Genomic DNA, 13,540 nt, shown 5'->3' on the forward strand with positions numbered 1-13,540 from the left:
AAAAACCCACCTGCTTCACTAATGTCCTTTAGCGAAGGAAATCTTTCGTCTTTACCTGGTCTGGCCTACATATGACTCCGCAGTCACAGTAATGTGGTTGACTCTTAACTGGCCTAGCAAGACACACAGCTCAAGGGGTAATTGAGGATGGACAATAAATGTTGGTCCAGCCAGCAATGCCCCCATATCCAATGAATGAAAAAACACACACACAGATACACACACAAACACGCATGGAAATTTTTAGATGTATTCATCAGAGAACCAGGATCTCTGTTTAATGACAGCATCTCTGATAGGGCAGAACTCCCTCAGTTCTGCACTGGGTTGTTGAGATCATGTTCTTAAGTCTCTAAAATAACCAATGACATGGTTTCAGTCCTACGTTCACTGCTGTGAAGTGATAATCTTCCCAGCACAAACAACTGAGTAACCATGAGTGGTAAAATAGAGTGATCCATAGCTTTCCATTGAACATTCTGATTGGCAAATACACGAACATTGGAATAGTGAGACGGAGAAAGAACAAAGTTTATCAGATTCACCATCTCCCATCCAGGCAGTCACATGAAACGATGTGAAAGGTGATATTGACAAATCAAAGTGATCAACCTCGATCAATGAATGAGCAGCAGAGCTGGACACGGGCTGAGAAAAGCTTCCAATGTCGGAGAGATTTGGGAACCACAGGCCCAAGATTATTCGATCCTCCAAAACTCACTCCTCTCCCCATGTACGATTATAACTAGATTTAAAATTAATGTAATTTTTTTTAATGTAAGGATGATTTCAGTTTGATTGGTTCAGTTTGATCTTCTTGCGGACTCAGCTCCATTTACCCGCCCGCTCACCATAACCCTTAATTCCTTTACCGTTCAAAAATCTATCTTTGCCTTAAAACATTCAATGAGGGAGCCTCAACTGCTTCACTGGGACAGGGAATTCCACAGATGACTCCATCATTGGTAATAGCTAATTGATTAATTATCATTTCAGCCCAAAGTAGATAGGTCAATAATGAGGCAATGCTGAAAACAAATCTTTACAGCTTGATAAGAAAGGTAAAACATCTTAAACGCTTGTTAAAATTGAAATTCATCGGCTTTGCTGAACAGAATGAGGGCTCCTGGACTCTCCCCTTCCCAGTGCTCGGTGTCAGTGAGCTGTCAGGGAGACAGTTTTGAAACGGTTAATGTTTCATTGTGACATGTTGCCGAACTCATCAGTCTGTTCTGAATGTTTGTTACGGAGTTTCATGCCGGCAGGATTTTCCAGTCCCGCTGCAGGGAACGGAGATTTGACTGAGTGGCAAATTCCCCGACTTCACCGCAGTGGGAGTGTGGAGTGAACGGCTGGTGAGATTGCACCCATCTATGACATTGAATGAGTGCACTGGGGGCTCGCAGAGTGTTGATTACCTCTTATATCGCCCAATGGGAAGTAAAGTGATGAACACACTCTGAGTGCTAGAGCGACCAGTGTTTTGGAGCTGGGAGCTCTCATTGTATTGGGAGGCTGATGTGTATTCATGGCTTCCAATGGGCCCAGAAGAACTTGGAGATACAACAATCCATAACTGGTGTTGGTTGGGATGGATACAGATGGTAAGACATGTTTAGTATGTTCAATGAATGAAGATTTACCATATTCATCTTCATTGGCCTTGCCTATCTAAAAATAAAATCATTTATTATAAAAGTCCCGTGGTATAATTGGATAATAATTCAGAGGATTCTTTGGAGTTCTTTTATCTTGATACATTTTCCCCAACATTTTAATCAATTCAAACAAAATACCAGCCAATGAATAATAAATGGTGACATTCTTTTACCCATCATGCAAAGAATTATTTATCAATGGTGAAGAGAATTCCTCTCGGGATAACTCCTTACAAGATTCCTTCCCTACATTACCTGATCTTTAGCTGATTTCCCCAGGTCCTTCACATCTTTCATGTTCATGGCGTTCTTTCCGCCCTTTTCTTTCCCCTTCTTCTTGTTCTTTTTCTTCAGTAGACATTTTTTGCAGATGCAGAAGCAGCAGGTGAGGATCAGCAGGACGGCGACGATGGCGATGGCTATCAGAGCCCAGGGAGGCACTGGAATGAAATCCCACACACACACAATCCCCGTCAGAAAGGAAGAACTCCCATTTATTTAGCATCTTCCCGTAGCAATAGGAGGAGACCATTCAGCCCCTTGGACCTGTCATCCAGTTAGATTATGGCTGATTTTTACGCCAAGCTTCAAATCCATCTACCTTTGATCCCTAACCTTTGACACCCATACTGGAATTTTACTGCCCCGCCATGGAATGGGAGCGGGTGAGAGGCGGACGGCTGAAATGTCCATTGACCTTGGGTGGGATTTTACAGTTTTGGGATGAACGAGGCCCCCCCAACCCCACAAAAATCTATCATCCTCACAGAATGAGAATGCTGGCTTCTAGAAGGAGCTTTCCAATGAAACCCACCCCTCCATTCACCCTACCCCGGAAACTTTATCCATTTTAATCATTTATCCAATTTCTTTCTGAAGGTTACTGTTGAATGTGTTTTCATATCCCTGTCTGACAGCGTGTACCAGGTCATAACATCTCTGAATAATTGTCAATGAAGTGAAGTTTGTGTCCTGGTTACTGACCCTCCTGGCACTGGAATCAGTTTCTTCCAAACACAGACCCCAGTAATAACATTGGAAATTCTGGAGTGTTGCCTGTGATGTAGAGATTAAAAGGATTTGCATTTATATAGCACCTTTCTGGTCATCCCTTTACTGTGCTTTATAGCCACTGGAGCACATTTGAAATGTAGCCATTTCATGCAGGAAATGTGGCAGTCAATTTGTGCACAGCAAGCTCCCACAGACAGCAATATGATAATAGCCAAATAGTTCATTTGATAGAATCCACACAGTGCCATTCAGCCCATCGAGTCTGCACCGACAATAATCCCACCCAAGCCCTATACCTGTAACCCCATATATTTACCCTGCTAATCCGCCTGACTATAAAGGGCAATTTAGCATGGTCAATCAACCCAATTTGCACAACTTTGGAGTGTGGGAGGAAACCAGAGCACCCGGAGGAAACCCACGCAGAAACGGGGAGAATTTGCAGGCTCCACACAGTCACCCAAGGCTGGAATTGAACCCTGGTCCTTGGTGCTGTGAGGCAGCAGTGCTAATCACTGTGCCATTGTACATCCCCATTTTTCATCACTAGTCAAGGGATAAATACTGGGCAAATCTTCATGGAAAAGGATCTCTTTTATCTTGCAATAGGATATCTTAGGATGCATGGAGTTGGGGGTAAGGTGTTAGCGTGGATAGAGGATTGGCTGTCTAATAGGAAGCAGAGAGTTGGTATCAATGGGTGCTATTCTGGTTGGTGTGTTGGTGACTAGTGGAGTGCTGCAGGGATCGGTGCTGGGGCCTCAGGTCTTTACCATGTATATAGATGATCTGGAGGAGGGGGCTGAGTGTAGGGTGACGAAATTTGCTGAAGACACGAAGATGAGTGGAAAAGCAAATTGCGTGGAGGGTGTGGAAAGTCTGCAGAGGGATCTGGATAGGCTGAGCGAGTGGGCAAGGACCTGGCAGATGGAATACAATGTTAGCAAGTATGAGGTTATCTACTTTGGCAGAAATAATAGTAGGAGGGATTATTATTTAAAAGGCGAAAAGCTGCAGCATGCTATGGTGCAGAGGGACCTGGGGGTCCTTGTGCATTAGTCGCAAAAACCCAGTCTACAGGTGCAGCAGGTGATCAAGAAGGCGAATGGAATGTTGGCCTTTATAGCGAGGGGGATTGAATATAAAAGCAGGGAGGTCTTGCTGCAACTGTACAGGGTACTGGTGAGGCCGCAGCTGGAGTACTGTGTGCAGTTTTGGTCGTCGCACTTGCGCAAGGATATTTTGGCCTTGGAGGGAGTGCAGAGGAGGTTCACTAGGCTGATACCAGAGATGAGGGGGTTGGACAATGAAGAGAGACTAAATAGACTGGGTCTGTACTTGTTGGAGTTTAGAAGGATGAGGGGGAATCTTCTACAGACGTATAAGATAATGAAGGGGATGGATAGGGTAGAGGTAGAGAGATTCTTCCCGCTTAGAAAGGACAGCAGGACTAGAGGGCACAGCCTCAAGATAAGGGGGGGCAGTTTAGATCAGAGTTGAGGAGGAACTTCTTCACTCAAAGGGTGGTGAATCTCTGGAATTCTCTGCCCATTGAAGTGGTGGAGGCTACCTCGCTAAATATATTTAAGTCACGGGTAGATAGGTTTTTGATAGACAAGGGAATTAAGGGTTATGGGGAGAAGGCGGGAAAGTGGAACTGATCCACTTCAAATCAGCCATGATCTTATTGAATGGTGGGGCAGGCTTGAGGGGCTAGATGGCCTACTCCTGCTCCTATTTCTTATGTTCTTATGACCCCTGAGAGAAGACGGGTACTCAGTTTAACACCTTAATGGAAGATGGCGCCTCCAACAGTGCTGCATGCCCTCAGTCACTGGCATTGGGGGTGAGGGGGGTGGTATTAGCTGCATCTTAATCCACAACGGTAATAACTGACCGGTCATTATTGCATTGTGGGTTGTGAGATCTTGCTATGCATAAATTGATTCATGTTTTTCTTACAATAGCCACATTCCAACATGACGTAATTTGCTGGAAATCCTTTGGGATGTGCTGAAAAGGTGTAAAGTGCTAAAAAATGTAAGTCCTTTCATTTTTCTTTCAAACAATTACCAAGAGAAGCATCACTGAAGTACAAGCATATTGTTAATTAAAACATCATTTCTATCCTATGGTGTGTATGAAGATTATTGTGTGCATGTGTTACTAATGATGATGGTAATTTATCGAGATTATCTGCTGCAGTTACCAATTAATAGATTAATATTGCATGGACCACTGGGCAATGTTGGATTGGGCAGCACAGTCAGAAGTTTCACAGCACCAGGTAAAAGTCCAACAAGTTTATTTGGTAGCAGAAGCCACTAGCTAAAGGGGCAGTGAAAAGCTAATGGCTTTTGATAGCAAATAAACCTGTCTGACTTTAACCTGGTGTTGTGAGACTTCTTACTGTGTTTACCCCAGTCCAACGCCAGCATCTCCACATCATGGGTTGGACAGCACACAGCAATTTGAAGTGTAGTCAAAGAACAAACAAGGAACAAGGTACAGCACAGGAACAGGCCCTTCGGCCCTCCAAGCCTGTGCTGATCATGATGCCTCAACTAATCTAAACAAAACCTTTTGCCTGTACTCAGTCTACATCCCTCTATTCCCTCTCTATTCATATACCCACCTAGATGTCTCTTAAATGTTGTTAATGTTCCTGCTTCCACCACCTCCTCTGGCAGCGAGTTCCAGGCACCCACCATTCTCTGTGTGAAAAACCTCCCTCGCACATTTCCCTTAAACTTGCCCCATCTCGCCTTGAACCTGTGCCCTCTTGTAACAGACACTTCCATCTGGGGAAAAAGCCTTTAATTATTCCCCCTGTGTGTGCCTCTCATCATTGTGTAGACCTCGATCAGGTTTCCCCTCAGCCCTCATCTTACCCCTGAAAACAATCCTAGTTTATTCAACGTCTTCTCCAGCAACACCCTCCAGACCAGGCAACATCTTGATGAACCCTCTTTGCACTCTCTCCAAAGCTTCCACGTCCTTCTGGTAGCGTGGTGACAAGAACTGCACACAATATTTCAAAGCCAACCTATCAAGGTTTTATATAACTGCAACATGATTTCCCAACTCTTGTACTCAGTGCCCCGACTGATGAAGGCAAGCACGCCATATGCCTTCTTAATTACCTTGGCCACCTGTGTTGCCACTTTAAGGGAACTGTGGACCTGCACACCCAGATCCCTCTGTATGCTAATATTCTTAAAGGTTCTGCCATTTACAGTATAACTCACACCTAAATTTAATCCTCCAAAATGCATCACCTTACATTGTCCAGATTTAAACTCCGTCTGCCATTTCTGTGCCAAAGTCTCCTATCTATCCCTATTCTGTTGTATCCTCTGACAATCCCCGGCACTCTCAGCAATTCCACCTGATCTTCCTATCATCCACAAACTTAATCAGACCCACCCACATGTTCCTCCAGATCATTTATATATACTACAAACAACAGAGCTCCCAGCACTGATCCCTGTGGAACACCACTAGCTACATATTTCCATTCTGGAAAGCACCCTTCCACCGTTACTCTCTGTCTGATATAACCAAGCCAGTTCTATAGCCAGCCCGGCCCGAATCCCAACTGATTTTAGCTTTAGTCACTATATCCAGGTCAGATTTGAGGAGATTGTGTTGACTGTTCAAGTTGCCTTTATCTTGTTTCTTAAAGTAGGTGTAGGTATTTATTGGATTTTTTTTGAGGGCTGGAAATCTTTTACAGGTGAAAAAGCAGCTTAACTGTTGTAATGATTGATATTTGGTTTATTAATTGTACTGAGACTGTCAAGTTTCCACCAGTGAGTATACTGCTCCATTCTTTGGTTTTTAACAGTTTAATTTCCCTCAGTTATGCATCCGTCAGAACATGGGAAGAATCTTAACGCCGCAAAACAGGTCAGACCAGAGGTTAAAATTTACAAAGTATAAAACAGAAACTCAATTTGTTTGAACCCACCTACTTCCAGTGTGGTGATGGAGTTTTGTTGCTATATATACGTATATATATTTTGTTCTTCTATGTTTAAGGAGACTGTTTACAGATTCAGCTCTATTCTGCAGGCAGTCAGTGTATTTGGAAAACATTGAGCTCAGATGCTGGGAGAGCAGGATAATTGCTCATTTAAGTGGTTATTTAAGTCGGAGTTAATGGAGATGAATGTGCCACTGAACCTGCTCCTCGCTCCAGGAATGCTCTTCCTCAGCTACAGAGGACATTGAGACAAGCCACACTATCCTAATATAACTCCAGATACATCTGCGAAAGACTTGCGGAGAGATTTGCAGTATAAGGGTCTAGCATATATAGGATAAATTTTGGACCAAGTATAGTATTGCCCACACAACCCAAACCCATGGTTATGTTGGTGTTGAGCAGAGATGTGAATAGACTGAAGCAGGAAGAGAGTTCCTAGCTCGTAATCTTAGAATCATAGAATCTACAATGCAAAAGGAGGCCATTTGGTCTATCAAGCCTGTACCGACAACAATCCCACCCAGGTCCTATGCCCATAACCCCACATGATTATCTTCCTAATCCTCCGACAGTAAGGGGAATTTAGCATGGCCAATCAACCCAACCTGCACATCTTTGGACTGTGGGAGGAAACCGGAGCACCCGGAGGAAACCCATGCAGACATGGGGAGAAAGTGCGAACTCCACACAGACAGTCACCCAAGGCTGGAATTGAACCCGGGTCCCTGGTGCTGTGAGGTAGCAATGCTAACCACTGTGCCACCCAGCAATCTTTACTGGATGTGTGTAAATAGTTGTGACAGGTTATAAAAGTTTACAGTTACTCTACGTAAGATTACAGAGACTTATTTACGACATACTTTTCAATAACCAAGGCCCACCCAAAATGGTGGAGAGATGGAGATGTTTTGGGAAAGAATTCCAGAGTTTGGGACCAAGGCAGCTGAAGCCACGGCCACCAATGACAGAGCAATTAAACTTGGGCATGCTCAAGAGGACAGAAATGGAAGACTGCAGAGATCTGGGACGGTTACAGGGCTGCCACAGATTACAGAGATGGCGGAGGGGGAGGCTAGGTTAAGATTTGAATGTGGGGATGAGAATTTTAACATTGAGATGTGGGTGAACTGGGAGCCAGTGTAGGTCAGTCAGCACGATGAACAATGCTACAAGGGACCAGCTAGTTCCGATGGTATTGGAACAGTTGCTTCATTAAGACGTTGTTATACTTTGTTTAAAGCAAAGCTTAATAGCTGAATCCTGCCTGAGATGTCAAATCTGTAATGCCAGATTAAATCCTGTTCACACAGTCATCGTGTTTGTGTCAGTGTAAGAGTCTGAAACGAAAGGTTTGCTTTTTAAATGTGGTTGAGATGTAAATGTGATGTTTATGTGTGTGCAGTTACAGAAGAATGTCTGATGAAATAATACTTCATTTGAATGTAAGGGTTCTGCTGTTTACAATACCACTGGTACAAAACTGTCACAAGCCTTATCCCTCTGGGAGGGTTAAATGATGTCCCGTCAGAAATATAACCATAGCTGTTTCTATATTAGAAAGGTATAATTCCTGAAGACTTACTGCAGTAAATCTGGGTAAATTTCCTTTCCATACATTCCCTACAGTGCAGAAGGCAGCCATTTGGCCCATCGAGTCTGTACCGGCCCTCCAACAGAGTATCTTAACTATCCCTGTGACTTCACATATTTACCCCGCTAATCCCCCAAACTAACACACCTTGGGACTTTAAGGTGCAATTTAGCATGGCCAATCCACTTAACTTGTCCATCGTTGGACTGTGGGAGGAAACCAGAGCACCTGGAGGAAACCCACACAGTCACAGGGATAATGTGCAGATTCCACACAGACAGTGACACACGCCTGCAATCAAACTTGGATAAAGTTATTCTGCACAATGGGTTATAGTTCAGGTTTGGCACTCAGTTGGTATCTGCTTTTATTCAGATTGTGACACTATGGGGAAATCTTTAACCACATAAAATGGGTGTGGTTTGGGTCAGTTGCCACAGGAGGTGTTTAAGATGTTAAAAATCAGAATCTTGCCCCCAGTTCGTCTCCAAACCTGCCCATGTCCAGCCCTAATGGAAGTGGGAAGTTCGGTGGAGAGTAACTGTGGAGCCTCAGGATCTCTTTCCAGCTGCAGAATATCGGATCCAGGAAAGGTGACATTTACCCCTGGATGCAACACCTGGATTGGGATTGTCCCACTCAACCCCTCCCAACAGCCTCCCAATCCCCGCAGTAATAGAGTTTGTAAGAGTTATTGTGTGGGTTTGTACAAATAGCACTCACTCAGGGACATAATTCTGGTGCTCAGATTTCAAAAGCACCCTGATCTGAAGCTTATTCAAGTGTTGGAGGGGGCAAGAAATACATTCAAAAGAACATTGGCCACAAAGCTGTGTGTATGTCCAGAAGCTTGACACCTTTAGAAATTCCAGTAAATACCCTTTGATAAAAGATAATTGAATTGACAACCTCTATTTTCTGTATTTTACTGAGTTCCATGTTGTGTAACTTTCATTTACAAGGTTTATTTAGCTTAGCATTCCATTTCCTTTCCTTCACCAAGACTATCTCCTTCCACATCTGAAATATTGCAAAGCTCTACCTCTGTTTCAGTTCACTTAGAGTTCAAACTCTAATCTGTACCTTTGTCACCCCTAAAACATTCCAACATTCCAACTCTCTCCTGAAGGGCCTTCCATCTTCATAGCTCCTTAAATTTGAGAATCCTGCTCTCTGTATCCTAACTTGCACCCATCAATCCTCTGCGTGCAAATCTAACTGGCTCCTGGTCCAGTAACATCTCGGTTTTAAAATTCTCATCCTTGTTTTCTAATTCTTCCATGGCCTCAGTCCCTACAACCCTCAGAAATCTCTGCGTTCCTCTGGTCTCTCCCCATCCCGTATATCCTGGTATTGTCCTTGACCGAACATCGACACACAGTAAACATCTGAGCAGGAGAACAGTGGAGGACATGCCCCGTCTACATTATTTTTCATTCATTTACAGGACACAGGTGTCGCTGGCTGGGCCAGCATTTATTGCCCATCTATAGTTGCCATTGGAGGGCAGTTAGGAGTCAACCACATTGCTGTGGCTCTGGAGTCACATGTTGGCCAGACCAGATAAGGATGGCAGATTTCCTCCCCTAAAGGACATTAGTGAACCAGATGGGTTTTTCCGACAACTGACAACGAGTTCTTGGTCATCAGTAGAATCTTAATTCCACTCATTCTTTATTGAATTCAAATTCTACCAGCTGCCAGGGTGGGACTCGAACCTGGGTCCCCAGAAGCTGAGTTTCTGGATTAATAGTCTGGCGATAATACCACTAGGCCATCGCCTCCCCGCCTGTCACAGCCGATGATCTTCTGGGACTATGGTGAATTTAGCTTTACTGATCACCAGTTTGGGACCACTCATTCCAAACAGATCCCCGGCTCAGTACAACAATGTATTCACTCAGTAGCCTCCAGTTAAATCAGCACCCCTGGCTCTCAGTCTGAGTAACGTTCTACCCCCTCACATAAAGAGAGAGATTGCAACATGAAAGCTCCGGAGAAGATTTACATCAACCCAAGTCTGTTGTTCCACAGGGACCTTACCAATCCTCCTGCTGCTTGCTTCCCATCACACCTGCTTGTCTGGCTAAGGCCATCATTCCAGGAAATAACAAACAAAGGCCTTGTGGCAGTTGGAACGGAACAAACACATCACCATTAAAAGCCACTTCCTCATCGCAGATCCCGCATCTTCAACCATTTGCACACTGGTCATAGCTTTGTGCAGCAAATCGACACAAGTGTGGCCTTGCTGGGAACGCGGGCTGTAGCTGTGATACCCTGCCCAATCGGTGACTCACATCACTAAAAGCTGTCCCCTGACAACATTCACTGTGCGCCCAGAGAGGCTCGTTCAGCTGGGATCGGTGACTACAGCACACGCTAACAAGAAACCTGGCCTTGCTCTTCATCACTCCACCATGGGTGGCCATGCCTTCAGCTGCCTGGGCCCAAAGCTCTGGAATTCCCTCCACCTCTCTCCACCCTCTCTGAACACCAAGCCTTTTGACCAAGCTTTCAATCACCTGCTCGATATCTCCTTATATAGCTTGGTGTCAGATTTTCTAATATCTGTGAAGTGCTCTGGTTGTGTTAGTACATTATCAGTGCTATATAAATGCACTATTGCAGTTGTGTTCATTAACACTGCTATATAAATGCAATATTGCAGTTGTTGTGTTCATTAATGGCGCTATATAAATGCAGTATTGCAGTTGTTGTGTTCATTAATGGCGCTATATAAATGCAGTGGGTTGTTGTGTTGTTAGTTGCTTATATCAGGTTGCATTGTTATCATTGTTGGTTTATTCAGTAAGTATATCTTGCTGTCATTTTGCATGCAACTATAAAAAACTTCCAATATTCACGACTTGTGACTGAATAGAATTTATGGTCTTATTATCACCTGAAAAATTTGCACTGGGGAGTAAAGTGGGGGGGGGGGTAAGAGCCTTTGAAAAATTCAAGTAGCTCTTTCTATAATTACAGTATACATATGTATGAGGCAATTGCGTTAATACTTGGCTATAAGTGTGTTAAACAATGCAGCTGAGGCTCTGACTCCCTTTATTAAATATTCCAGTGTCAGGATGATCAGCTGTTGAAGAGGTTGCTATCCTGACCTATTACTGACTGCAATTTCATGTATCTTTTTGACACGAGCTGTATGACTCGACCCTGCTTGACTAAGTTTTATTAATTTACAGGATGTGGGCATCTCTGGACGGGCCAGAATTTATCGTCCATCGTTAATTGCCATGAGATGGTGGTGGTGAGCTGCCTTCTTGAACCGCGGCAGGCCGTGTGACACGCACACGCACACGCACACGCACACGCACAAAGTGCTGTTAGGGAGCAAGTTCCAGGATTCTGACCCAGTGACAGTGGATGAACACGGCTGGAATGCTCAGAAGAATAGCACCAGGTCCAAATCCATTTCTGATTCTTCCTGTTAGTCTAATCTTCTTTTCCCCAGTGAGAAAAGCTAGTTTCATTCCTGAAATATTGTGCAGGTAAATTCAACCCATTTGTCTGGATTTTTGAGTCATTATGCGACAATACAATTTTACTTCAGCTCTCTGCTGACACATAATTTTACATGTAGCGTTTTGAAATATTGGGAATGTATAAGGTTCTTGAACATGAATTGGAAAAATTGAATAGCTGATTTTCAAACAGATGTCTGCAAAAAATAGAAATAAAGTCCCTCACTTGTATAACAATTTTCACAAAGGCTGGATGTCGGAAAGCTCCATGCAGCCAATGAAATACTTTTGAAATCTAGTCACCCTTGTTTGGAAACATGGCAGCCAATTTGCACACAGCAAGATCCCACAATTAATAACCAGATAATAACCAGATCCAGGTATTCACTGAGGGACAATTATTGATGTGGAGATGCCGGTGTTGGACTGGGGTGAACACAGTAAGAAGTCTCACAACACCAGGTTAAAGTCCAGCCAGTTTATTTGATAGTAAACCCACAAGCTTTTGGAAATACTGTTCCTTCGTCAGGTGAGTGGAAAGTTCTGATCAGACAAGAGAATATAAAGGAACACACAGTTTACAGAATACTGATTAGAATGCTGATTAGAATGATTAAAGACTCACATTCTAATCAGTATTCTGTAAACTGTGTGTTCCTTTTATATGTCCTTCTTTGGTCAGAACCTTCCACTCACCTGATGAAGGAACACTGTTTCCGAAAGCTTGTGGGTCTTACTATCAAATAAACTGGTTGGACTTTAACCTGGTGTTGTGAGACTTCTTACTGGACAATTATTGGTCAGGATATTAGGAGGACTACCTGGCTGGTCCTTGAATAATGTCAGGGATATTTCACACCCAGCTGTGAGTGCAAATGTTTTTGGCATCTCACCTGAAAAGCAGCAGCCCTGGCAATGCAGCACTCCCTCAGTGATCTCAGAGATATCTGCGCCCCTCCAATCCTGCTGTCACTGTCGATATTACTGACTCCCAGCATGGTCCCAATAGCTTCACCATTAGAAGCCTTGTCTTTAGCTGGATGCCAAGTCCTGGAATTCCCTCCGTAAATCTCTCGGATTCTCTTCCCTGCTTTAAGACATTAGTTAAAATGTACCACTTTGACCAAGCCTTTGTTCTCCTGCTCTAGTATCTCCTTATGTGGCTCAGGGTCAAATTTTGATTGCCTACAGTCTCTGTGAAGTGCTTTGGGAAATTTTATTACATTAACAAATTTGTATAAATGTAAGGTATGGTTGCTGTGGTAATGCATCCTTGTGTAATGGAAAAGAAGCTGTTCCAGTGCTGTGCTCATGTATCTGAACTCTGCATAGAAGTGAAATGGGCAATGACTTCACTGAGTTGTGTAATGTGGGAAGCTTGCCAACTCCTTCAATTACTTTAATGCTGAAATCGGACTGTCCATCTTAAGTGGACTTGAGTTGACTGAAGTGCATTTTAAAAGCCTCTCCAAATGCAAAGCAGTTATTAGAGAGGCTGTTGAGTGCATCATTGCTTCAAAATATTCAGCCCAGAGGCAGAAAGCATTGTGTGACTGGGGTTCACATGGTTTAAGGCACAAAGCTGCAATAGAAACACGTCAGTTAAAGATTAAATCCCTATTCTGTCATCTATTAAGAGTGGTGGGAAGATGGGAATGAATCTTAAATGGTCGTATCAAAAGTGAAATACAAAGCTCAATCTCCCAGGATTGTGTCTTTACTGTTCAAATTTCAAGATGGAGAAAGGTGATGGAGGTTGAGAATGGGATTGTGACCCAGGGATGTAACTCTGTTAGCCTCTGTT

General features: G+C 43.6%; 1 protein-coding gene across 4 annotated transcripts in view; it reads right to left on the bottom strand.

Moving 5' to 3' along the window:
- Window positions 1-13,540, bottom strand: part of syt1a (synaptotagmin Ia) — a 426,885-nt gene that overhangs the window by 31,342 nt on the left and 382,003 nt on the right. For all 4 annotated transcript variants that reach the window (XM_080191440.1, XM_080191441.1, XM_080191443.1 and 1 more), the window contains one exon: window positions 1,914-2,098. In XM_080191440.1, coding sequence (XP_080047566.1) covers window positions 1,914-2,098 — 185 coding nt within the window. The remainder of the gene's footprint in view (window positions 1-1,913; window positions 2,099-13,540) is intronic.

The sequence above is a fragment of the Carcharhinus amblyrhynchos genome, chromosome 6 (genome assembly GCF_965287045.1).
Source record: "Carcharhinus amblyrhynchos chromosome 6, sCarAmb.v2.hapA, whole genome shotgun sequence".
NCBI classification, from domain to species: domain Eukaryota; kingdom Metazoa; phylum Chordata; class Chondrichthyes; order Carcharhiniformes; family Carcharhinidae; genus Carcharhinus; species Carcharhinus amblyrhynchos.